This window comes from Thunnus maccoyii, chromosome 6, assembly GCF_910596095.1.
Source record: "Thunnus maccoyii chromosome 6, fThuMac1.1, whole genome shotgun sequence".
In the NCBI taxonomy this organism is placed as follows: Eukaryota; Metazoa; Chordata; class Actinopteri; order Scombriformes; family Scombridae; genus Thunnus; species Thunnus maccoyii.
In genome coordinates this window covers 25,647,202-25,673,297 of record NC_056538.1, presented here as the reverse complement: position 1 = coordinate 25,673,297, position 26,096 = coordinate 25,647,202, and the positions used below count along the sequence as shown (strand labels likewise).

General features: G+C 41.0%; 1 protein-coding gene across 5 annotated transcripts in view; it reads right to left on the bottom strand.

Moving 5' to 3' along the window:
- Positions 1-300: 300 nt before the first annotated feature.
- stard13b (StAR-related lipid transfer (START) domain containing 13b) overlaps positions 301-26,096 on the bottom strand; it is a 71,740-nt gene continuing 45,944 nt past the window's right edge. For 4 of the 5 annotated variants that reach the window (XM_042414367.1, XM_042414366.1, XM_042414369.1 and 1 more), the window contains 13 exons: positions 10,447-10,518; positions 9,235-9,316; positions 7,182-7,245; positions 4,840-6,203; positions 4,554-4,724; positions 3,754-3,913; positions 3,309-3,507; positions 2,847-3,060; positions 2,295-2,409; positions 1,963-2,184; positions 1,638-1,855; positions 1,304-1,480; positions 301-1,104 (listed from right to left, as the gene is read on the bottom strand). In XM_042414367.1, coding sequence (XP_042270301.1) covers positions 987-1,104; positions 1,304-1,480; positions 1,638-1,855; positions 1,963-2,184; positions 2,295-2,409; positions 2,847-3,060; positions 3,309-3,507; positions 3,754-3,913; positions 4,554-4,724; positions 4,840-6,203; positions 7,182-7,245; positions 9,235-9,316; positions 10,447-10,518 — 3,176 coding nt within the window. In that variant the 3' untranslated portion in view covers positions 301-986. Of the gene's footprint in view, positions 1,105-1,303; positions 1,481-1,637; positions 1,856-1,962; positions 2,185-2,294; positions 2,410-2,846; positions 3,061-3,308; positions 3,508-3,753; positions 3,914-4,553; positions 4,725-4,839; positions 6,204-7,181; positions 7,246-9,234; positions 9,317-10,446; positions 10,519-13,103; positions 13,296-26,096 lie in introns of those variants that run through there. The other variant, XM_042414370.1, reaches the window with a different exon arrangement.

Sequence of the window (26,096 nt, the reverse complement as noted above, 5' to 3'; positions counted from 1 at the left end):
ACTATACATGATTGTGGTAGTTAACATTTTGCAGAAGCATTATACTGTCAGTACAACTAACACAGTTTAATATTAAAGGGCCATAACAGGTATTTACCTTCCTTCACTGACCAATAGATGGCCATTACTGAATTATTTCTTTACATTTCTTGTTTCTTCTTTTTGATGTGACCTACAGTAAGAATCAATGCAAAATAAACCATTTTATTATTTTAATAGTTTTATTTTTAAAAAATGATGTCTTGTGACAACTGCACAATCCAGTACCCTAAAGCAGGTATGATCAAGTCAAACCTTATGTCATTCTTTCACAACCATAAGAGGTCAGAGTTTAATAAAATTACACCCATTCCAAAATGACAATACTGAAGCAAAGTAAAACCAGCTTACAATTTTGTACCATGTGTATTACAGGAGGATTGACACAGTGGAAGAATCAATATATAGGAAATTAACATATGTACTATTAATCCCTTCACAAATATACAATATATACATCTTGTTTGCATGTACAGTATATTCACACACATATATATACAGACTCTTGAGTGTACATCATAATAATTATAGCTTTAAATCTGACATAACATAAAACATATACATGCTTCGCAGAAGCATTTTAAGAGCTTGAATGTCCTAGACATTGTAGATTATAGCAACAATAATACAATAATATTATTAAAGATAATAATTATTATAATATACAGGTTTAGCAACATCAAGGTAAATAAATCCTAATGCTATGGACATTGGCAGGATGATTGATTTCCCATGGAGTAATTATGCTCAGCACCTATAAGATATCCTCTTTTGTCATTGTGCAAGTACAGAGGAGCTCAAAATGATTTTCAGAGCATTTGTACTAAAACTGAATAAACTGTGCTTCAGTTCTGGGCTCGTGTCTATGCTTTGTGTCTGCCTGTTAGCAGTGACTCAAAAGGCTCAATCTTGATCTCAAGGCTGACAAGACACAACGGGCAAGTGTTTCAGATTTTGGTCTCTGGGCCGTCTGTGATGAGTGGCTGAAAGGAGTTGCGGATCCGTGCAGCTTCTGCGGCACAAAGGTGACCAAAGGCTTTGTTGTACCAGTCTGGAGTCCTTCCCCTGAAATTAAAACAGTACATTCAACAAAGTACATACATGCATGTGTGCATACATATGTGATCTATGCATAAGGAGCTTAAATAAATAAAATTAAAAAGGAAACTAAAAGCATACATTAAAATGCATTTATATATTTTTATGTGTATTTGCTAAAAGAGTTTATGACAAAATCTTGTACAATGATTCTTGTAGGACTTACTTCAAGTCCACTCTGCAGATATGAGTTAGCCTGGACTTTCCTGATCCGCAGGGCTCCAGCAGGTAGTTGGACTCCAGAACAATAGCTCGTACCCCTCCAACAGGAGAACAATCCTCATGCTCTATAGACACAGAAACCAGGGAGCATGCACCTTTGGGCAAGTCTGTCCTCCATGACCTTGAAAAAACGACACGAGATTAAGTACATCTTTTAACATGATAGCAAAATAGCAAAAAATTACTTCAAAAAACAACAAAATGGGAGGATATGTACCTTAGTGTTTATGATGTTTAACAATGCCATTTTATCTGTTTTTCTTTATATTACCACTCACCTGAGTACTACAAAGTCCCTGCTGGGATGAGGGGGCATACGACTGAGGACATACTGAAACACCTCTGTCTGCTTGTCTAGTGTCTCGCACACTTTCCATTGCAGCAGGTCCACATCCCACAGGTGGCGCTCTCGCAGCACTCGGTTCAACACAACTGATGGTGGTGCTTCCACCTCCACAGACACTTTCCAGCGTCTCAAAGGGTTCCCATCTCCCACCTGGAAGAGACAAAAAGACACAAATCATCATGTTAACTTATAGGCATTGAAATTATTTTGAAGATTCAATAATTAATTAGCTCCACACCAAAAGGATGAGCACCAACCTTCTTATAGTAGAGCTCTGTATTATCAGAGCTGCTGCAGGATACCCAGTATTTGGACTTTTCCCGAGCTTCTTTGAGCACATTCTGAAGTCTTCCCTCCATATGGGTTTGATACGTTCCATCATCATCGTCCAGCTGCTTGCACAGCTCATCTATTGTTGGTGCATGTAAGTCAGCCTCCACATATGAATTACGCGACTGAGTAACCATCTCATGAGGGATCTAATAGGTGTAAAAAAGCATGAGGTAAGCAAACATAAACAGAGGGAGGCCTGTGGAGATTGCATCCAGGCTTGAAATTCTTGCATCATCTCAACTGAAGGTTCTCATACCTCAAAGAGACGGTTGCACTCTATGATCATATGAGCGAGGCCCTGTGTTGCTGCTAAGTTTTCATTCAGATCCTTCTGGTCTGGTCTGCCAGTGGCGTACTTCTTCTGCATGGCCCTGGGGGTTATGAGAAGAGAAAACTTATTAGGCCAGCAGAGTCCCCAGGTCAACATCCCTACAAAATGCAGTATATAAACCCTTCCTCCACTCTGCAGGAAACCCCTTTGATCCTTTAAGCAACCATTTCAACATGGTAAATTAGAGAGCTTTGCTTTGTTTGTACACAGCATGATCTCATAAAACATTGAGCTTTAAAAAGAGTGTGCTGTTCGTTTAAAACTGGCCCAGAAAGAGAGTCAGAGACTCTATCTTTATGGAGTCATAGGTGAAGATAATCATTCAGGAGTTAATAGGATGCATGCATGTCTTTTTCATTAGTTTTTGAGGCACATAGAGGCAGACAATGTGGCTGCCCTAAAATCAGACATTAAGCTAAACCAACTGCAACACTTGATGACACAAGAAAAAATAATGGGCTTCTGCTTAGGATTTACCTTGGTGAGAGATTGTCTTTCTTGAGTATGTTGAGATGGAAGAGGGAGGGTGCCAGGCACACAGCAATGTTCATGGGTGTCATCTGGTTCTCCTCCACAGAGGAAGTGACGTCACTCAGGAAACAGAGCAGGGTCTGCAGCACCTCTCGGTTTTCGTCTGACATCAGCATGATGGCTGCTTGGACAGCTTGCAACCTTTGGTCCTTCGGCACATCTGCATGTATGAGAGAATGTATTTTTATCCTTTCTGCTTAACAGTCATAGCGATAAGAGAGGAAAAGTAATAATGACCTCTAAGAGGTCATTTAATAGATTTCAAATCACATCTTCACATAACTGCATGTACTCTATGTTAGTTCCTATGTAATTTCATAACTAAATCAAAACAAAACCAAGTGGCCACTAAAATTAAATCTTGACTTGGTACAAAACACAAGGAAAGAGAGGGTTTTATATCCTTACATTGGTAAATATGGAGGAAAGTCTCTCCCAGCTTGCTGGTGAGCAGGGGCTCAGGTAAATCCCTGAAGAACTGCTTCACCATATCAGCCACATCATAGGCAGACTGATCTTCATAGTTCACATTGTCTGGAGAACTCTCATTCATCTGTCTCAGAGCTTGAATTCGAGACTTCACCCCTGATTTACGAAAAAGACCAACCTAGAAGCAAAACAGACATATCAATGTTAACTGACAGCCGACGACATTATGTGACTACATTATACAGTAGTTCCGCTCACTGTATTGTTATTATACTACTATTGTATGTGTCTGCAACCTGTGTCAGTCATTGTGAACTGAAACCTTACACCACATTATACACATTAGATAAACCCAATCGTTTGTTACATCACATGTGAAACTGAAAGTCACATGCAATCTGAGAGTATGTGTCCTGTGGCTGACCTGATCAAGACACTGGCTCCTCAGGTACCGCAGGGCCTGCTGCAGGCCGAGGGGCAGGGGTTGTCCAGAACGCTGTACATGCACTATGAGAGGTACTCCGAACACATTCTTATCCTTATAATCTGGTACCTTCATTCTCTTCATAAACTTTGGCACGGACCTAGGAGACACAGAACAACATCTTTGACAACTCAGTCTACTGGGTTAACAAAAAGACTTTACTGTAGGAATACAAAACAAAAAATACATATTTGCATTAACTAAACAAAAATAGTACTAACTATTAAGCCAAAAGTAAATCTGGTCTTTTAAGTTAAGACATAATCATGTCATATTGGAGAAACACACAAATTATCAAGTTAATATAGTAATTTTAGTAAATATGGCTTACCATGGCAGACTGCAGCGTTAATTATTAATTGCACACTGCATATACTGTTTTACTCCTAGTCAATATTTTGTACATTTCATCTCATTCTCTTCTATTTAAAATTTAAACCTATAGCAGCTCTTCTCACTTAGAATATATTTCAAATATTTTTTTTATTGTAAATTCTTTCTTTTTTTAATATGATTTAGAATTACTTAATTTTGTTTATAATTTTAACTGTTATGCACCACAACAACACCAAGCAAAATTCCTTGTATGTGCAAATGTACTTAGCAATAAACCTGATTCTGATTCTGATTACCAGTTAAAAGCAATTTAATATAAAATGTAACTTCACTAATTTAAAAAAAGAGTTTATTGATCATGAATCATACCAGCAGTGGACCTTGTAAATTTAAATGAGACTCACCAAGTCCAGCCATGCTTGTTGGACATCGAGTACTTCTCCATGATTGCAGTAAGGCGCAGCAGAGAGAACTTCTGCAACAAACTCAGCTGGCCTGCTGACTGGTTGGTAATCTGCAGCGATGCAACTGAGTGGCTTAGACGATTGGAAATCTGAAAGCTTGGCCATCGTAACCTAATGCCATAAAAGATAAAATAGAAATATCGATTAGATTTCTAGTGATAAAGACCACAGTTAGTGAATTGATTTTTAATTTTTTCAACGTTCAGTGCAGTTCCATGAGCCTTACCGATTGGGTCTTGTCAGTGAAGCACCTACTCCTGAGTCCCTCCTTTCCCTGAGCCTTGTAGATTCTGTCTCTGCAAGTGATACTCTGTCTCTGTCCCCGTCACTAGGTGTAGTCTGGCTTTCTGTTACAGAATTCCCCTCAAAGTCCAATGTGATCTGACTGGAAGACTGGAGGCCTACTGTATCTTCCCTCTCTCCGTTTACCTGTGTCACACCTTCTCCTACAGGCAGCACATTCATAGACCAGTGGTCTACTATCTGCTGCAGACCATTAACATGCAGCAAGATATCGTCCAGGTGAGGGAACAAGTCCTCTTTCTCCAGGTCTATCAGGTCACCAGTGCTGGCGTACAGATGCGAGCCAGGAACATTATCATACACACTGATGCGGCTGCCTCTGGAGCAGCACTGGGTGACAGGCCTGGATTCCTTTCTGCAGGAAATTAGTGGGGTGTCCAGGTGCACCCTATTGGGGTGCCAGTTAATAGAGGCCCCATTGGTTGGTGACAGGCTCTCTATGGACAGTGCTTTGGGGAAGGTTCCTGGCTTGTGGTCTTTAGGAATGTGAACCACTAGGTCCTCATAGGAGCAGAATTCATTTCTTCGGTTTTGTTCTGCGACTTTATTCACTTGGGTGCCTGAGAAGATGTCTATGTCCTCCAAATACATGCCACTACGCTTGTAGTCAGCCCGGTGAGGTTTACGTTCTTTCAGACTGGGTGTGCTGACAGCACTTCCACTGGAATGGCTGCTAACTTCACTGCTGGACTGGGACGGTAGAACTTTGTGGGAAGGTGGTTCTGGAGCTCCAGCATCTCCATTTATGATCTCCACACACCGCAGCGTCTTCAGAGCCTGGGCCTCCTGCTGCAGCACTGGAGCGCTGATAACTAATGACTTACGACCTCTTCCCAGTGTCCCCCTGGAGCGCAATGTCTCCATGCGTTTCAGGAAGTCTTTGGCACGGATGCGACTTGTCTTGCCGTGCTTATCAGGTAGGGAGCCATAGTGAGCAATGTCTTTGGGGATGTGAGGCATTGTGAGGGAAGTAGAGTCTGGCATTGCTGCAGAATCTGAGCAGGTGCGGTTGGAGCAGTCAGAGTCCTCCGTGCTGAGGCCCCTGTGACCGCTTCCCCCGCTGCTCTCGCTGTGCAAAGAGGAGACCTCCGGCTCGCTCAGGTCCGTCAGAACGCTCTCACTGCTGGTGGTGGTTCTTAGAGGCACGCCGTTCTCGGTGGGTTGACCCTCTCTATGGTTTCCCAGCAGACAGTCAATGTCCTGCAACCTGGACCAACGCCGGCTGCTCCACTCAAAGGTCCATTTGTCACTGATAGCAAACAGGTCTTCTTCATCTGAGTCTTCACTCTAGGAGAAGACAGAAAAACAACACAAAAATCAGTATATCTCACATACCATAATTACGTTACATCAATTACTGTGGCCTAAATAAATAATTAAATTGGGTCTTTGATTCGTCTTTGAAGTAATGAATGTTTCTATTTGGGACTCTTGATGTCAATTACTTCCCCAATTAAATAATAACAAATACAATTAAATTAAAAAGATCAAGCATGCATGATGATGTATGTATCATTGGATTTGACATAAAACTATGTGACCTATATTTACTCCATAAAAATAAGCTTGTGTTGTCTGTACAGACTACACAAGCTGGCGTGTATCGCATCACACATACCATCTATGCCAGAAAGGACAATTAAATAGGAACTACAGGAAATAGCTGGGGGAAGTGTCTGCTCAGAATTAATAACATTATACAATCAGTTAACAGTGATATAACACCGGACAAATGATTTCTTTAAAAAGACTTTGCCATAAATAGACCAAGGCAGGAAAAACGCCTTAAACCAGCAGGCTACATTCCAAAGTGTGGACAGATAAAAAGTAATCATACTCAATAGGCATGAACACAACAATGGTATGATCTTAAATATCACAAGAATCTAGGCTAAAGGGATGAAGCCAGATAATATTTGTGTTGGTGCAGGAAGCACATCCATAACTTAAGGCAATCTTATGAAGGCAAAGATTTTAATCTTCTATTTCTTACAAATTTCAAGGAATGAATATTTTAGGGTAGAAAACACAACAACACCAAAGAGTTAGATACAAGGTGTTATATTTCAAAATACACTTTCTGAAATATAACACCTTGAAAAGGAAAAAAAGAAAACATGGCACCCACTTGTAGGTCATCTGTTACCCCCACTGCATATACTGTACTATAGTGTTGCACTCAGAAAGATCAAATTACCCATACCCATACCATACACATATGCATCATTTTGATGACAAAGCTAGCTATCAAGAGAAGATACTTACTTTCTTCCTCGGAAGGTTCACGTCAAGTTTCATAGAAGCACACTTGTTCAAGGTGTTGAGTCGCCTGAAAGAAAGATGTCCCCAAGATGAAAACTGCTCTCTACAAACAAGAGAAAACACCAGAATAGTCTCCTAATGAGCACTATACAAATAAATCTCATTACGTTTCCTGTTCAAGTGTTAACCTGATCAGCTTCTGTTCTGGATGTACAATCAGACCCAGAGGGAAACTCCGTTTGTCCGTGGCACAATATCTTAAACCTAATGAACACCGGTAATTATCGGTTGCTCTGGTCTCTTTCTTTCAGAATTAGATCTAAGTGATTGTAGCTTGAAAGATGGTGTGTGGTAATTTGCAGAAAGGTGAATTTAAGGTCAACCAATGGATTAGCTACATTTCTGTTCAGCCTGGTTCATTCAATCTAGTCATCTGTAGATCTTAATCTATAGATGAACCCTCTCTATTGTGCCATTTTGCACATGGCATGCTAATGATATACACACATGATTTGATTATTTCTGAATTTTGAGAGGTGTGGTGCCTGAGAGGATTTACACCAACATGCAGTTTGTAACAGCGTTTTTCTGGGCTCAACAAAGTAACAAAGTAACATGAAATCTGCTTGCAATGCTTTTGAAATACTAATGTAACTTTCCTGAACTCAGTTTTCAAAAACATTCTCAGTGAACCAATATAACATGTTCAATATTTCATGAACAATACAGACTGCTCCCTGGAGAATGTGCCCAACAATTAGAGGTTTTGGGTGTGCAAATTGGGATATATTAAGTAACAGCACTAAAAACGGTACATGAACCAACAATAGCACAAAGGAAAAGATGACTCCATAACAAAATTCACTCCAGCACACTGTGCCTTGGCCTTAGGAAAAAAAAACTCATTCATGGTATGATAATCACAAGCTTCCAGATATTGCTAACAGTCTTTTTTTTTTTTTTACAGATTGACAGTATCTTTCTGTGACAGTAAATGGCCTCAGATGATAGGGGTTAGTCAAACGACAAGTTCCCATGATTGTTACTGTAGATAGTGGGACCCAAGTTAAGGGAGAATTTCTAAGCTGGGGGGGCCTTTATTCCACAGGCCTAAAGAGCTTTGAATGTGGTTGCTAAAATAGGAGGCTTCTTAGCAGGGGATCAGAGAGAACACTCACATACATGAAATATCTATCAGTTTCAGTTCCATCAAAGACACCCACAGTATGTAGGGTGGTATTTATTTTTGCACTCAAGACTGTGGCGGAATAACTGACAACAAAGCCATCCTTATGTTACCATAGAGATGCTGGGAAGTCATGGACAAAATCACATTGGAGTTGGAACTGTTTCCAATTGTCTTCTATTTATCCCGTGGCTAGTTTGGAATTTAGATGAGTTGCTTTAGGGTTGTATAGAGTCACAGTATATTGAGCTCTGCGAGGCACCCCTCACGCTCCTCCTGCCTCCCTCTCGGGGTGGTTGCCATAGTTACTGTGGTAACTGAAGTGCTGTTTTCATCTTGGTTTGAAAAAAGTACATGAGCCGTCTTGCCCTACAAGGGAGTGATGTGGAAACCACCAGTTGTTGGCTTAGTGCACTTTTTTTATTCCTAACACTCTGGCAAATTAGGAAAAAACATGCTCATCCAATATTTCTTATGCAGTTGTGTCAGAGAGGGGAAGACGATGCACACTGCTCTTGTCATTAAGGCATTTATTAAATCAGTATGTCAGTCTAGCATTTTAGCTCTGCCAATTAAATAAATGTCTTCATTGCAAGAACAGTGCGTCATGATATGCTTAATACGCAATATCAAAAAACAAAAACACCATAAAATTAAGCCTTTTAGAGATAACCTGTGAGATAATGTATTTTTTACTTGAAAGTACATATAGGATTTCTTCTTTATCCAAACAAATAAGTACCTGTGTCATTTTAAGTTGTGCACAAAGGTCCACTTCCTTGAGGCAAGGAAATTATTTGTGGCCCTGACTTACTAGTTGACTCATGGACGAGCCACCGTCTTTTCAGTGTCAATAAAATGTCTGGTTACCTGCAAAGAGGTTCCACAAGATCTTTGTCCAGAAAGTCATGATCTCTTTTCACAGGAGTGATGTCAATGGGGAACTGGGAATCTGAAGAAAAAAGGCATGAAGATGAGAGGAGATGGCAGCTCTGAAATGAGGTCTGATATTTCAGTAGTTGTTCAGTAGACAGTCTTCATGGATGAGATAAATGGAAAATAGATCAGGGAACCACATTCTTTCCAGAAGCACATTAAAGGGAGACCATCAAACTTGTTTTGTATGTGATGCTAATGAGAAGAGACAGAATTTGCCCAAATAACAGCGGTCTTGCTTGTGCAGGCATTACGTCTTGCACTGGGTATGGGCCTCCTCTTACGTAACTTAAGAGACTGAATCCAGACCCTCTGAATCTAACATTCCACTGCATCCATGTGAAGTTGTTAACTTTTTATGAAAAGCAGAAGCAGTAAGTGAGCGCTCAGACCTCAACAAGGCTCAGCCTGTTCTTTAAAGGGACAGACACTCGGATATAACTTTGAAACCCTATTAATATATTTAATCATTAATGTAATTTGTTAGGCACGACGCCCAGCATCAGGAGTGAAACTTAAGTTAATTGTTTTGCACTCCTGCAGCCACTACCAGAGCACATTGCTGGAGTTCTGTTACAATGAGCTACAAATTGTCAGCAAACAAATATATACTGCACCTAAGCACATCAAAAGATCTAAAGGAGTAGAGCTACTTTAAGCTCTGATAAAACCCATTTCTTCCCATGACTTCAGTCTTTAAGCACAGAAGACATGTTTATGTAGTAACTCTAGCTTGAAAAAGATTAGACTTTAAAAGAAGCTGATGTTCCGCTTGTTTTGTGGTGTCTGGGGATCCGACTGGAGCCCTAGCTCCGAGGCTTCCTGAGGACAGTTGTGTAAATGAGGCTCACTATGCAGCCCATGAATACATGGTTTTGTGTACAGTATTGGGGACTAGGGTGACAGACCAGATGACACTGTGCACCATTATTCACTCATCATTTTAAAAAGCCCACATTCTATCTATAACAGTCTTTCGTTTCATAACAAATTTAAAAGACCTAAAATAAAGATACCATTTTTGGTTTATTACAGAGCCCTTTTATCGTTGTTCTACTTCATTAATCTCTGTCTTTTAACCAAACAACATTCCCCTCCTTTGTGATGAATATTGTGTGTAGGAGTTTAACTGAGTACTTTTATTACCTTCAAAGAGCTGAGCATACTGGGGAAATCCTGCTGCCCGCAGCCAGTCACACGCCTCTTTCGCTTCAATTTCTGAAACACAAGAGAATGTATTCTTAAGATGATAGATAAAAAAAGTGAAACATAACCACATTTCATTTTCATTTGGACAAAACCCCTAAAGCATTTAACATGACAGAAATACACTCTGATGCATCTGGTATCCTACAGACACAGCAGACATGTAGGTGGACAGAGCTGAGTAGATCTGAAACCGAAACCCCCCTGTTTGATTATTCTGAGATAGCACGGATGTGATGACGACGCTGCCGGTTAGTCAGTCTGGAGGTATCCCAGCTCACCCACATGAAGCAACATCACCATCTGTTGACTTTTTCAGTTTTAAGACGGTATATATACAAAGAAAAGCAACTAAAAAAAGCCAGCCAGAGACACTGTCATGTTCATGTTCTATAAAAGTACCAAAACAATTATCTTCTAATCATCTACCTTTCTATTAAAGTAGGCCGCCTCAAGTGTTATTTAAAAGGGAAGTAACAAAATTTAAGACAAAAAAAAAAAAAATTGGGAGAACAATACAAAACTATCGATCTGGTTAAAAATCTTCTTCTTGAAAGTATCAGAGCTCATCTGACTCCAACTTATTTCAAACGTGTTATCACCCTGACTTTCTGATAAAGACCCCAGCAGTCAGGATCACGTACTGGCCCTGTTGACCTACAGAGTGAGCCGTCTGTAGGCTCCAGAGCCGCCGATGACAAGGAAAGGAAACAGACCATTGGCACCTTTCCATTAATGCTAATAGAGCTGGGTGCCATTTATCGCCTCAGCGAGACATGCTGTCTGACACACCAGTGCTACAGGACACAGGTTGCTTTACATTGATAAAGAACAATTAAAGTTATGTTTAATATATAACTAAATAAAAAATCTAAATAAAAAAGAGGCCTTAGAGAGCTAAATGTAAATCCTCACACCAGTAATGTCTCTATAAATTTAGATGGTTCCTTTACTTTATTTCTTTAAAAAAAAAAAATCTGATCAAATCAGAAAACACATGAGCAGGATTTTCTGCAGCAGATTACACCAGCTATTATTTTCATTATTTTATTATTTATTAGACAAGGTCGTTTACTCTACAGCTATTGTTGAGCATTTTCAATCACAATGCCTATACGGTAAGTGGAAGAAATATTCTTACCGGTGCCTCTTCAACTCAGAAACCACACAGTTGATAAATGTCCTGCTGTCGCTTGCTCTCATACACACACACACACCTGCGATTTGGTCAGCTTTTTAGAACATGAAGAACCTCTGGGTTGTTGCAAGAGCATAAACATCACATCCAAGCAAAGTCACACATAAGCTGCACCCGCGGGTAACAAACAGCTCTCCCATCACACATCTCAGGTCTCAATTCCACTCCCTGTCTGTGCCTGTCACACTACGGCTGAAACACGAAACGCGGCCATTCATCACACAATACTGCATAATTACAGCGACTGTAGCCCTGCAATACAGATACTGCTATCACCCCTTTAGCTTTTTCAAAACTGTTGATCCTGGACTCACCTGTGCTGCGTCACATCTGTGTCACGGAGAAATCAATGAAAAGCGACTTTGGTCTTCAGACTGATTAGCAACTGAATAAATATTAACAGTTCCCTGTGTCCTTGGATGACAAAAAGGTCTACTGTTTACCCCCTTAACCAGTAGTTGAGTCAACATGTGTATGCCGCCACTAGCCACTCTGCTCTGTTCCCACCTGTATCACCAGGAGGTAAAGGCTTTCTGTTCAGCCAGGCTTCCCTCCCAGGTGGATAATATCAGGCCTGTATTATTCCACTGCCAGGTCCTCTTGTGTCCCACAGCCACAGGTTGGACCACTGGGAGCAAGTAACATGAGCTGGGAATTCCTCTCTGTTTGGCATTCTGTAACATGATACCGAGACATTCTGTCCTCTCATCCTCTCTCTAAGGAAATCTCTTGTGGATAAAAGACTGGGCGGGCATCATGCCAAAGAATGAGAACTTGTGTTTGCTCTCCGCAACCCATAGCTTTAAATCTGTGTACAGTATAGAATTACAGTTTCACAAAGGGACGAAACCCACTTTGGCTGTGACACAAAGGCCCAAAATGTCAAAAGCTGTGTACTACTAAAGTATCTGTGGCAAGGGCGACTCCTTCCTTTACAATTCACTTTATGCAACGTTATGCAATTCATAGCTGGGATATGACATTTAACAATGTGCCGCGGGACAAAATATGACACACTTGGATAGTATTTGCGCTGAACAGAAGCAATTAATGCCAAAATTATGACAGCTTTAAATGCTCATTCACATTCCACACTCTTTAGAAAATATTTATAGGGTAACAGACATGGGTAAAAACTTTCCAGGATTTTACAATATGCTTCGTTTTGTCCTGAGAGACATCTTTCTGACAGCAAAGCTTTGCGGTTAACAGTAACCCTCTTCCTTTCACGCTCTTTAGGAAAACAAAAACATACCGGATTCGTTCATTCGAGCTTATTGCGAATAAAAACGCCCTATCATCACCATTGAAACACAGGCCTTAATATGTCTACACTCCAAAATCCCTGAATCAACTCAGATCATAATTCATTTCTATTAACAAATTATTGTGTACTTACGGGATATTTTCATCATACAGCCAGAGTGTTTCATATATCCGTCAAGACTTAAGAGTGTCTCTCAACATGTCAGAGCATCTTTTTCTCTTCCCACGCTGAGCCACATTCCTGCTCTCTCTGAGCACAGCTTGCAGTTTGAACTCAGATCCACAGCTCCCTCTTCTCCTTTCTCTTTCCATCTACCCCCCAACCACCATGTGCCTGTCCCAACACTAAATCTCTCCTTCAACCCACCCCTTTCTGTGGAAGGCTCCCTAACCCTCACCCCCTCTCCCTCCCCCTCCCCCTCCCTGCTCCTTGTGCCCGACCCTCCTACCCAGCTCTGCCCACGACAACTCTTTTATACCCCACTCAGCACATTTTTGGCAAAGATCTAAGCTGCAGCCAAACAGCGAGCATTGCATCTGAATTCTGTCACTCCTCTAGTATTTCAGGTTCTCAACTTAAAATGTACACAATTTGCAACCATTACCTGATATAGCCCTTTGTTTCCGGTCATTCTGGCCAGATTACATGATGATAAATGTTAAAGTCCTCCAACGTTTTACCCAAGAACTGTTGGAAGTTGACGTGGGAAATGTTTAATTTAAACAAACAAAAGGGACGCATGGTTTTTCGGAGTCCAGATGTTGTTCCAGCAGGTCAATGAAATGGAAAAACCGTAGGCAGCTGAACTGGGGGAAAACCATGACATAAACTGTCAGCAATCAGCGGCAATGAATCATGCTGAGGCACCCGGCTCACAAGACTCTGCACTAACATCATCAGAATGATATATTCGTCTGCTTCCCCGTAGTCTCAGCCTCGTCGTCTGAGGAAAAATCAATGAATGAAAGGAATTGTGTGAACTGTGTCATCAGACAGCGACAATTTCTTTGTTACTTGACACAAAACAAAGAAGCTATTTAATGAATACCTGAACAGGCTTTCTTTTATATGACAAATACAAATAATGACTACTAGTAAATATACACCAATTTAGGCGCCATATATCATTCTATTCTTAACAGATTTATCTCTTATTCACAGCACATCTTAAAAGGATATTCCTTGGCAACAAGTTTCACCATCTATCCAAGTTTAAAAGAAAAAATGAAATACAAGCACATGCAAACACACGCACATAAATCAAATCCAAGAAGCTACAGCATGTGGGTTTGCCAAGTGAATAGATTAGAGTGAGATAGTAATCTTTATATTCTTACAGTCCCTGATTCCCTTATTTGGCAAGATATAAAAAGTAATGACTGTGGTCCATTTGTTCGAGAAGATATCCATTTTCATCTGCAAACCTGCTGTCATGTTTTCCAAATTTCTATCTATTTAATGGCCCGCTTTTACATGATATTATAAAATGTGAGATCACCCAAATCTATACTGAATTAAGACATTCTATTAGTTTAAATGCTTGGATAAAATGGCCTGTGTTTTAAATTACTAGGCTCTCCCATGCCACTGTGATTACATAAGACATCACATCCATCCGCAGTTTCCTATAGCGCAAGTAGAATTCCAGATGTAGTCCATTTCTAGAGTGCCTGCCTCACTTCGTGACGTCTGCCATTTTCTCTTGTAAAACACAACTCTTATGACCTACTGGGGCCAGGGCTAGGTATAAAGCTGAAAGCACAGACAGAATGACGTAGACAATCCACTTTAGTCACCTTAACAAACCATTTAATAATAAATACATTCAGCACATGTCAGAGCTTTAAAAGCACTCTAAAAAAAACTGCTCAAATTTATAAGTACTAACTGTGTGGACCTTTACAAATGTGTCTGTCCATTCCTCCCCCACACTGCACTGCTGCACCAAATGAATCAGCCAGACAAGCCAACCGAATATATATCAGTCAAAAAAAAACAAAACACAGACTATAACTGAGCACTGAGATCGTCTGTATCAAAAACACCTGGAAGAAAGACAGAGCGAGCCAGCAATATGGAAAAAAAAGATTCCACAAGTGGGCTGGCTGGCATGGAGGTGTCGTCATGCTGGGAGGCATGGAAGAGAGCCCTCTCTTCCCCCTTTATGATGCTAATTGCATACAGACACCCACTCACAGTGAGCAGTCAGCTTACTGTAAAAGTAGACTAGACAGACAGCCAGAGGAAACACACTGCCCCCTCTACAAGTCTGCCCAAGACCACAACATCTGATGTCTCATGCCCAAAATAGCCTAACATTTCCTTTCATCTAATAGATTGAAATTGTGCGTAGGGGAGAAAACAGGAAGCACAAATAAAGATGAACAACAGCCAAAAGATAGACGCGATAACCAAGAGGCATTATGATTGTAGATACTGGAGGCATAGGAGATCTGAGGTCCTGTTAGGAGAATGCTGGCAATGCACAAGATGGATTAATATCACAGTGGTAATGTTGTAGGAATAAAGCCCTCCTATATTCAAGAGTAGGTTTTAATTAACAAAGCTCTATGTGACTCCCAATAGGAAACATCCTCAGCACAAAATGCCACATTTTTCAGCATAACAGGAGGTGTCATTATATCACAATACCTCTTCAGTTTACAACATCCTGATCATCAGTATAACAGACACAGTGTTGAGACAAAGGACAATAGCCAAATCTAAGAGATTATCTGTCTACAAAGGTGAGTAACAGAGTGAATGTGACTTTATTAGGACATGAGCTGGCTGGCTCCACAGGCCGAGTAATTACAAAGAGTCTGTGTTGAATCATGGACAGACTTCCAGCCCCCTCATTTGATCCTATGGGGCACACAGGGGACCTGTCGTTATCCTGCAGTCAACACGGGATGCAGGTTTAAAATTATCAGCCCTGGGTTACGTTGCTAAGACACCGAAGCAAAATTTCCTCAAATACAAATGAGCTAGCAAATCCTGGGCTTGCTTTTGCCCTGTGGTCCACAGTGACCTGTGGAGCGATCCTTTCAGAGGACCACAGGTCTCTGGATATACAACACAGACCTCAATGCCTCCTGGAGGATGGGGACTTGAAGACAAACACAGTGCCAGCCCAGGAACAGTCAGTGCCAAGGAGGCATTAGCATTCTGAACCTACGTAGGTTAGGGTTTCACAAACATCCATGATTCATTCAAAGAACCAATTCCGGTCATTACAGATCAGAATTTAAATTAGAGCATAAATCATCATCCATTGCTTTTCTTTTTTTTTCTCCTCTCCATTAATGACAGATTCCAGAGAAGTGAGTCTCACAGCATCTACAGTATTCCTCTGCTCTAACTGTCTGCTCTAAGAGGCTCAGAATTTTTTTAATGATCTCCACTCGTGAAAACTTTGATTTCACAGCACACACACACACACACACACACACACATTGAAAGAGCTTATTGATTCTTAGAGTAAATAACATGACTTTGTGAGCTAGGGAGCTGCTGTTGTTGACCATTGCCAAAGCCTGCTGGGTCAAAAGTCATCAGAGCTGTGTTTTTCTCTTGAGGTCCTGTATTGAATTTAAACAAGAGCAGCACAGCTGTGGTAACACTCTCCTTCACCTCTGAAGGACACCCAGAGAGAAGGTCCTTTCATCTTCAGGGGTAACAACCCATCAACTCTCTCTCTCTCTGTCTATCTCTCTCTCAAGTCTGGAAATACCAGCCACAGCTTTTGCAGCATAGGTTACTAATGATAATACAATGCACAATGACGACTTTAAAATATCTAGACAAATACCTAGACACTCATTCACACACTTTTATTCCTGGGCAACGTCGTTACCAGTGGTCTCATGATAAAAGCCAAAGCTGATTCACTTCTCTCACACAGTCCTGTCTGAGAACACAGTAAAAATCAAGATGGGCAAAATGAGAGGGGGGGTTACTGCTAAAACCATGTGGGGTCAGCATGATGTTGTAAACATTTCCTAACTATGGAAAATCACTTCACATTGTTTCCAAAAGCAGACATTAGACGTGTTCCAAGTCACCAAACAACAGTCTGGGAGAGACTGAGATTATCCAAGGGTCGCTGTCTCATACCACCACAAATAGCCTTTCAGTGAAGGATTTACAAATTATCCCAGACCCAAACTGCAAAATGATAGCCCACTGGATTTGGTGTGGTGTCACAACCAGAAGACAAATAATGGGCTCTGACATGTGGGCTGCGTGACCTCTGAACACGCCAAGGCTTCAAAGTTCAAATTGCAGTGTTTTTATCCTGCAGTGTTTTTATCCAAATTATTTCAGTGTCTCAATTTTGAGAAAATGTTGTAACGACCACATGATGATTCCCCGGGGTCCCTTAGCAGACAGTGAGAAGCGGGGGAAGTGTCGAGTGTACTCCAGCTTCACAGACAGGTGTTCTCCTTCTTCCCCTTTAGTCACACTACAGGATATTTTGTCACGACTTTCAGCAGACACTTCAAGAAGAGTGTCCTTTACTAGAAAAGGGACCTCTGACCCCAAACCTCTAGGAAAGAGGAGACACCTCAGCAATTTCCAGATCCCAAAGTACCTCCGCTTTAACTGCCAGCAACTCTGAACAGAGCAGAGATCAATCAGCAGAGCTTTCTGTGAAATACATACTGTAGTGACTTCCAAGGCACGATGCACAAGCTAAACACTTCCAGACACTGGACTGTAGCCATGTTCCCACGCATGTTTAAGTGTTTTGACAACCTTCTTGGAGGCCTTTATGAAGGATTTGCTTTCTTTGGTGATAAAAACATCAACTTTGGCTTTTAGAGATTTCCTTTTTCATTTTTTCCAGGCATACCTCCCTGAAATCCTGGACTATTTCTACAACCCAGTGTTGATCTTTGAAGAGTAATCATTGTGCTAGTTATCCATTTGAGGTTATTCGCTTTATCCACAGTGCAGGATGAATAATGCAGGCTGGACAGTGAAAACACACATCAAGGGTTTACTATCTATGATTATATTCAGCAGTTTTCCTCTCTTAGACATGATGATTTTTCGCCAAATAGCCTTTTTTAATCTCCAGTTGTTTTTGGTCCTCATTCCAAAATATATTTTATTAAGTCAGCCCCTAAAAGTTCATAATTACATGATGAATCTTTCAAAGCAGCATATAAACAGTAGGCTGTTGTAACAGATTAGGAGAAGTATTGTACTTGTGGGCATCTGTGCCACCCTTGGTCTAGATGTGAGGGCTGCAAAGGGAGAGTTCAATTCTGGGCCTGTCTGACTTTTCCCTTCATCGCCTGTCTCTGTCCATCAGGATCCCGTTGGAGCTCTCTACTTCCCTCTTTCTCCTCCCTCTCCCTTTTTCCATCTTCCTCCCTCCCTCACAGCTAGACTCTGCTCTGGGCTTTTTCAGTTTGTCTTCAACTCCGTCCCTTACACTAACTCCCTCACAGCTGGTTCCTGTGTTAAGTTAACAGTATCCCCCCTTTATCCTACCAACATATTCCCCAAGTTCTGTATCTTTGTGTGTGTCTGTCCTGATTTGAAGTCCATACATGTCTTGTTTTATGTAAAGCACAGTAGGGCTGCATGCCTTGCCATGTCATGCTGTTTTCCCACTCATAATATACGGTTGTGTAGCTGTAATTCTTCCTTCCCTTTGATAGCCTATATAAACCCTATAATTTGGTTTTCCGAGAGCGCCGTATAACACAACTAAAGGCGGATGACTATGAATTACTGACAAACACTCAGCCAGCTGACCCAAAATCTTGACTCAAACATGGAAAAGAATTGACTGGAAAGTTATTAACACATGTTCCACAGGTTGCGGCAAGCACACAAATCAAACGTCTCATGATGAAAGCCCTTCTAAGTTCAGCAGAAGCTAATAAGTATAAAAAATACTTTAAAATAACAAATTATGTTTCATGTGTGCCCACAGCTCTGTAAAGCACAGGACACTGGTAAAAGAGGAGTAGAAAAACATCCAGAAGAAACTCTTCTGAAGTCAAATCCTGTGGTGCCCCATTAGGTCCACCTCCCTCTCATTTGGACTGGATCCCAGAGGGGACTACATGGGGTTCCCTCCTTCTCTGGGAATGGCCTCAGAGAGTCAGAGGGTAGAGAGGGGGCCAATGCCAGAACAAGGGCCCCTACCGTGAGAAAGCCCTCTCAGGACCTCCGCAATAAAAGCATGGAGCCATCCCTCGGGACACTAGTCCTAATTAACGACATCAAAGTGAACGGCCACAAGCCTGAGGAGCCTCGCAGCACTCATGCAACGGACCTCTGAGTCGCAGCAGTGATGATACTGTCAGCACGTGGTGTGATGATGAGGTGCGGCGAAGCTTTTCAAGAATGTAACCCATGGAGAGAGCTAAGCAATTGTTGTGCTTTATCAGAGCGTCCACAGAGTGTCTCCCTCACGCACACACAGAGCGCTGACATAAGAACTGGGGCCATTTGTCATGCGTGGCAATGAATGACAGGCTGTGTTCAGACAGTCACCCCCTGGCTGAAAGGCCTATAAAGTGAAGAGACAGCGGCTGAATGTCTGAGGTCTGGATGCATGCTGCCTTTGCCTCTGTCAGTTTTTCCAGCTAATAGCGTGCAATGCACATTTCTACCACAGGAGGGCAGCCAAGTGTTTGAACTCTAACATGTTGAGATGCAGAGGGGAAAATGTGCTATATAATGAACCATGGTAAGAATGCAATGTGCTTTGGAGTTAAGCCTGAAATAGCAGCTGTATAACAGATTCAAATTGATTTAAAGCTGGGTGTTGCACATTAGTTGACTGTTATCTCTACTGTCTTGATATTGATGTGAAATGTATTGTCTTTAGATGAGCAGATTTGCTGCTTTCCTCTTCGTAAAACATAAATCCATAAAATGTAAACTGAGATTTTTAAAACATGTTTCATTTATTCAAACAAATTTGCTGTAGCTTTAAAAAAAATCAGCCCAGATCCCTAAGACTACTCACAAAAGAACCCTTCTTATGACTGAGAAATGACTATTAGGGTCAAAACATATTTAGTGTACTATTTTCTGGATGTAGGTTAATAAGGCTTTTTTTTCGTGAATTAGCATTTCTAATCTGTGGAATGTAAAAGAACTGAGAACAGGAGAAGTTTTCCAACGTGGATCTGTTAATGTGTGACTTTCCGTTCCTGTTACAGTGCAACCAAAGCATTCTGAAATCCGCACTTAGCAAATGATTAGCCCTGCACATGTGGCAGCTGTCAGCTACTTTGACTGAGTGGGAGCTACACTAATTCATACAACAGAAAGATATGAGCTCTGCCTACCACCTACAGGCAAAAATCGGGAACCGGCAAAGCTTTATGAATGTGACCTTTATATACCAAACGTGGGTTGTTCCAGGCCGTTACAAGATTCTGAATCATTTACCCATTCTTTATCAGCAGGCCCGGAAATGACCAATGTGTTGGCTTTGGAAACAGTGGCTGGTGATGTAGGATAGACACCAAGAGCCACTCTGAGCTGCTGACAAATCAGACGCTTTCTATCCCTGCTGATGGTGATCTAGATCTACAGTACATAGGGATAGATCTATAATAAATTGTGAATCTCTGTTTGTTTTAAGTAGTATTGTAGTAGGTAATTTGGATTCAAGTGGATATATAATCCTTTTTTTTCCCTGGTAGATTTGAGAAATACAGAGGAATAAAAACAAAATAACCAAAATATCTTTTTCCAATTTAATGTCATGATAAAGCATTCATCTGGACAATCACTTTCAGACAGAAACTGATTCAGAAAATTCAGAAATCATTCCAAGAGAAATCTGGACATGATTGCTTCATGTTGCTGGTTTATAAAACTTGAGCACAGCATACAAATATACTTACAATAACAATGCTGATATAAGCAGGTATAATGTTTGCTGCTGGCAAGGTTAAAAATACAAGGCAAACATACCTCCATCTAACCATCAATCCACTTTCTAAAGCTAAACCTTTAACCAGCTTATCATGTTAAAGATTACAGGGGATGATAAACTATACCAGCATGCAATGCGCGATACACCCAGGACAATTCAGCAGTCTACTGCAAGGCTATCACATATAAACAGTCACATTCACAGCTAAATTCCCCAGTTCAGCTAACCTGCAGATGAAACACACAAACAAGGGGAGAGCATACAAAAGGTGTTAGACTGAGCCACGGCACAACCAGTATACCCTCATGAAACATTATATTTTTAGTCTTTTAATATATATTAAGTACCTGTATAACAGAGGCACATAACAAGAGTGTAAGCCATAGATTTAATTATTTAAAGTGCAGTGACTGTAGTGCTAGAGGTAAACAACCTGCTAATCACACTGTCAAAACTGCTTTTCGCTCCCTGTCAGTATTATTTACTGCCCTCTGAAGGCAGCAAACAAAATCTGCATAACATTAACATCTACAATAAGCTGGTTCATGAATTTAAGATTGAGTGGGTTCATGTGAACTAAGTAAGCAATGCGGAAGGCTACATCTTCACTAAGCATCAAACCTCTATTTGAATCAAGGAGCAGTTATGTTTGTTTCACATGCAGATGATCTAACGTGCCACATGTTGTAGCAGACCATTGATGAATAATTCAGTGCTTTTGAGAGAGGGAGAGGGCAGCATCTAACTAGATTCCACAAAGACCCTTTTTACTGTTACAACCTCTTAAAAGAGAGAACAATACAAACCTCTTTTCAGTGCTGGTTTCTAACAATTACCGGTCTAGTAGTCAGAGGAAGAGCAGAGGATGGAGGCTATGGCTTGTTCTCTGAAGCTTAAGTGTTCCTGTTCTTTCTATGCAAAGAATTTAAACTCTGTGGAAAGTGTTACACACATAATCTTGCTCAGAAACTTTTTGCTAGTACCAGAGAGGTCTTTCTCTATTAGAAACATACATTTTTACTTTGCAAAAGATTAAAACATTATCACTAAACTCCTCTAAACCTTGATATAAAACTGTAGGTGTTCTGTTGAATACAGCAAAAAAACAAGCAACCCCAAGTACATATTTAGTACTGAGCAAACAGAAATGTAGACAAACAATGTGCAAGTACTGTACAGTACAAACACTGAAATGTGCCAGCATGGGAACAAATGTAGCTGACAGCACGTTAACCTGAAAGACACAAGCCTGTCAGCCATGACAGCCAAATAAAAGGCACGCTTTGTAACTCCAGGACACAGACTCATAGATTCACTGACAAGCACACAGCTGCCACGCAATATCTTGTCATTTGACAAGAGACGGCCAACGTCCTCAACCACAGCAGAATGCACTAATGGCCTTTCCAGGGCAGAGATCGGAGCCCGCTTGCTGCACCAAGGTCAATAAGCCATGAAGAAGGGCCATGGAGGGGTCACACTGGACAGAGCTTCTTGTTCAAAACACAACAGGCCTCAATGAGGAAAAGGACCAAACAGCTACTGTCAGCAAGCAAGCTTTTAGTCACGGTGTAGCATTCAGCTGCTCAAGGTTTCTACCAAAGCCCCGATGAAGTTTCAAGGACTTTCCATGGCTAAACAGGAATACTGTCACAGCTTTAAAATGATCTGTAAACAGCTGGTAACAGTCAACTATTCAGCTTGCTGCAGAACACAAACAGCTGAAAACTATAAGGCAGTGATACACTGTTTGCGCCATATTCCTATATGGTGATGATTCATTAATTTTATTCCCAGACATTTACTGAAATCCCCATTAAATGTAGTAGTCAAATTCTATGTATACAACAAAAATACAACCATCAATATATGAACATTTCCTGATACACCATAAAGCAGAAGGACCAACCATGTCCCATGGTAGATCTGAAGATAATTAACAGTTTTATAGAATAGCATACACTCTAACAGTTGTCAAGGATAAATGCTTTTCCCTCAAAAAATTAGCTTAGAGATGGTAGAAATGTCTCCAAATACACTAGTTTGTTAGGAATTTGTGCAGCAAAGCAAGAACGAGTAAAGAATGTGTTCTAATTCAAAGTGTTTGAATTAGGCCAAATTAGACATAATGTTAAATGAGGTAATTGTAACAGCCCTGTTTCTGATGCATGAGTAGCAACAACAGATGCAGAAATCCTGAGAATCTGGATTCCAGATGGGCCGAGCAGGGAGGAATCGAGGCAGACAGACCAGAAAGCTGCAGAAACACAGTAGCCCGTCCAGAGTGATGAAGTATGGAATACTCCTCTAAAACCCAAGGAATATTTTCAGGAGAGAAGACACATTCCCCCTCAATCAAAACAGGCCCTTTCCCTTGAACAACTATCCACAACTTGTCTGTTCCATCTGACATCACACATGTGATTTATATGTGTGCATTTATATCCATTTACTCTCCGAACCGCTATGATCTTTTAAGCGGAATTTTTGGACAATAGGAACCTTCAATCAATCCCAGCTTTTTGTCAGTAGCTAATCACAGTGGACTGAACAAGAACCCACACGCACACACAGCTCTGGTAGCTTTGAAATACCATCATATCGGAAATGTGACTAAGACCCGACAGGCTTCCCTGGAATTTGGGGTGAAACAATACACGAGGAACTCTGCCCATCACCATGGCCTCCACTCACTTTCAACCTGCTATGTCAACAGGGCTGGCCAGCTGGAATGCAGGAGCCACTGCAACGCATGGAGGTCAATCCTTTGGCTCTACACACTCCGCATTCAGACCTTTAAAATACTGCCTCACAGTTATCTCTGGCATTTTAAACAGGTATGCAAGAGACAAAATGAGGAAATAAGATTCGTATAGGGCTAAAATGCTCCTCTCCTGAGAAAAATTCGAGAAAACTGCTACACTGTAAGAAAATTGCTCAATTATGACATTTAAGGCAAGCTATATAAAAAAAATAAAATTACCAAAATTAGACAAGAAGATTGGTGAAAATTGCATAATCATAGCACTTAAGAAAGCACATAAAACCCAACCTAGCTAAAATTAGATTTGAAACATACAGTTTTAATCATTTATTCTCAAAGAAACAGACACCTTGAGATAATTGCATTATCCACCATGTGTGGTTAGGGACACTGGTGAGAATTTGTATTCAATTTCTTACATAAACAGTTTGATATCATGTGGGGTTAATTCACTGGAAAGTAAATATTTGCTGTGGTTTAGAGCCTTTGCTTCCTCTTAGTTAACGCAAGTGTGACACCTGCTTGCCTGTTGTGAGAGTGTTTTTGTTTTTTTCAGACTTTTTAGTATGAGGGATGTGTGCTTGGTGTGTTTTGGTTTTGTCTGTCTTTTTGTCTTTTCTGTTTTGTCTTTTTGTCTGTTTGTCTGTTCATTCCCCTTGCCCTTTGTCTCTCTCTCTGTCTCTCTCTGCACACCCTCCCATCATCTGGAATCAGCACACCTGCCTGTCATCAAGCCATCACCACTTCCCTAAAAATGGACCTTGCACCGACAGCCAGTCCTCACTGGATCGTTGTGCCATTCACGGTTTGTCAATGTGCCACACTTCTAGCTCTGACGCCAGTCAATCTTCCTGCCTGTCTGGCCTGTCTGCTAGTTTGTTTGCCTGCATACCAGCTTGCTTTGCACCTGTTCTCCTTGTCTCCAGGATTACCTGCCTGCCTACCCGCCTGGCCTGGCCACCAAGCCCACCAGCCAGCTCACATCCTTGGGATTCCCTATGCCAAGCCTTTGCCAAGTTTCTCACCTTACCTGCTTGCCCAGTGTCTGCATTTGGGTTCAGCCTTGATATGTAACATTTTTAACATTTTAAAACACCACACACTAAGGACTAAACACAACACACCTCAGCACATCCTTTTCTATATCTGCAGCACCTCAATGTCTGTGATTATTTATTCATAAGTATAAACATAAATAGTTATCATTTGAAGATTTTATTTTTGCTGATGGAACACGTGGAACGTTCTTTTAATCTGGTTAAATATTAAGCACTGAGGAGTTTTCAAAGGCTATTCGACAGCAGTTTGAAACCACACAGAAAATGCCAAAATGACAATGAAAGCTGTCAGATGACTCAGAAGTTGATATTCACTCAGACTGTACTGAAACAAAACCAAATATTTAAATGTATTTCAAACACACACATTTATGCCACTCCTCAAGAATATCATACCTTACAATAAACATGCAAATAAAAACTGTTTTAACTTCCAAAAAACCCACTTCAAACATGAACATATTTTCTATCCTTGTCACAGATGACCAAAATTGTTGGTTTGCTGTCAAACCAGACATCTGTAATCTAAAAACACATGCCACGTTACATGACCGCACACGTCTGAAAACATCAGATCATGAAGATTTCCTCCTGAAAACAAATGTATGTACACGCAGCTCCGGGACGTCTTGACACATCAATCCAATGATAAGCACCGTGTATGTGTCATGTCGTCGTAATCACAAAACATTGGCCCTCTATAATACAGGCAGTCATGCCCACACAAGAGGCTGTATTATCCGACTCATACTCCTGTTAATGTGACTGGGAGGAAAAGTATGCTGATGTGTTGCTATGTGATGGCTGAAGCTTACTTATGTGAAGCTTCTTCTGTTATGAAATGCAGACACCCTTTGATCCAGAGTCAGGGTACTCACACCTGCAGGAGGGAGGGGGGGGGGGGGGGGGGGGAGTGGTAATGTTTTGTTCTCTCTATTGTTTTGCTTGCCCTGCCCCCTCTCAGGACTGACCTTAAATCTCCAGATAAATTCAAAGTCAAGAGGTTACATGGCTTTGGAGAAAGCTGAGTGGAAGGTCAGGTCCGGCTGTGGTTAAAAAAAACATCACTATTGCTCTGCTGACCACATACAGCAGCCCACCAATGAGCTGAGGGCTTGTAAAACTGTCAGGCAAGACATTCATCGATATCTCTTGTTTGCAATGTGGGTATACTTCTTGTTATATAACTGGTCCTACAGCTTATCACCTTTTAGTGCTTGTTATCAATACTAAGTGCTTTCCACCATTTAACTTTTGACTACTTACTGGCTGAAGGTCAAGTTTGGCTTTGTGTACAGGAACCGCTGTATTTGTTTTTCAGATTATTCCTGTTGAATTTCACGTTCATTAGAAAACAAGTAAACAAGAGTATGAGATATGAGAACTGA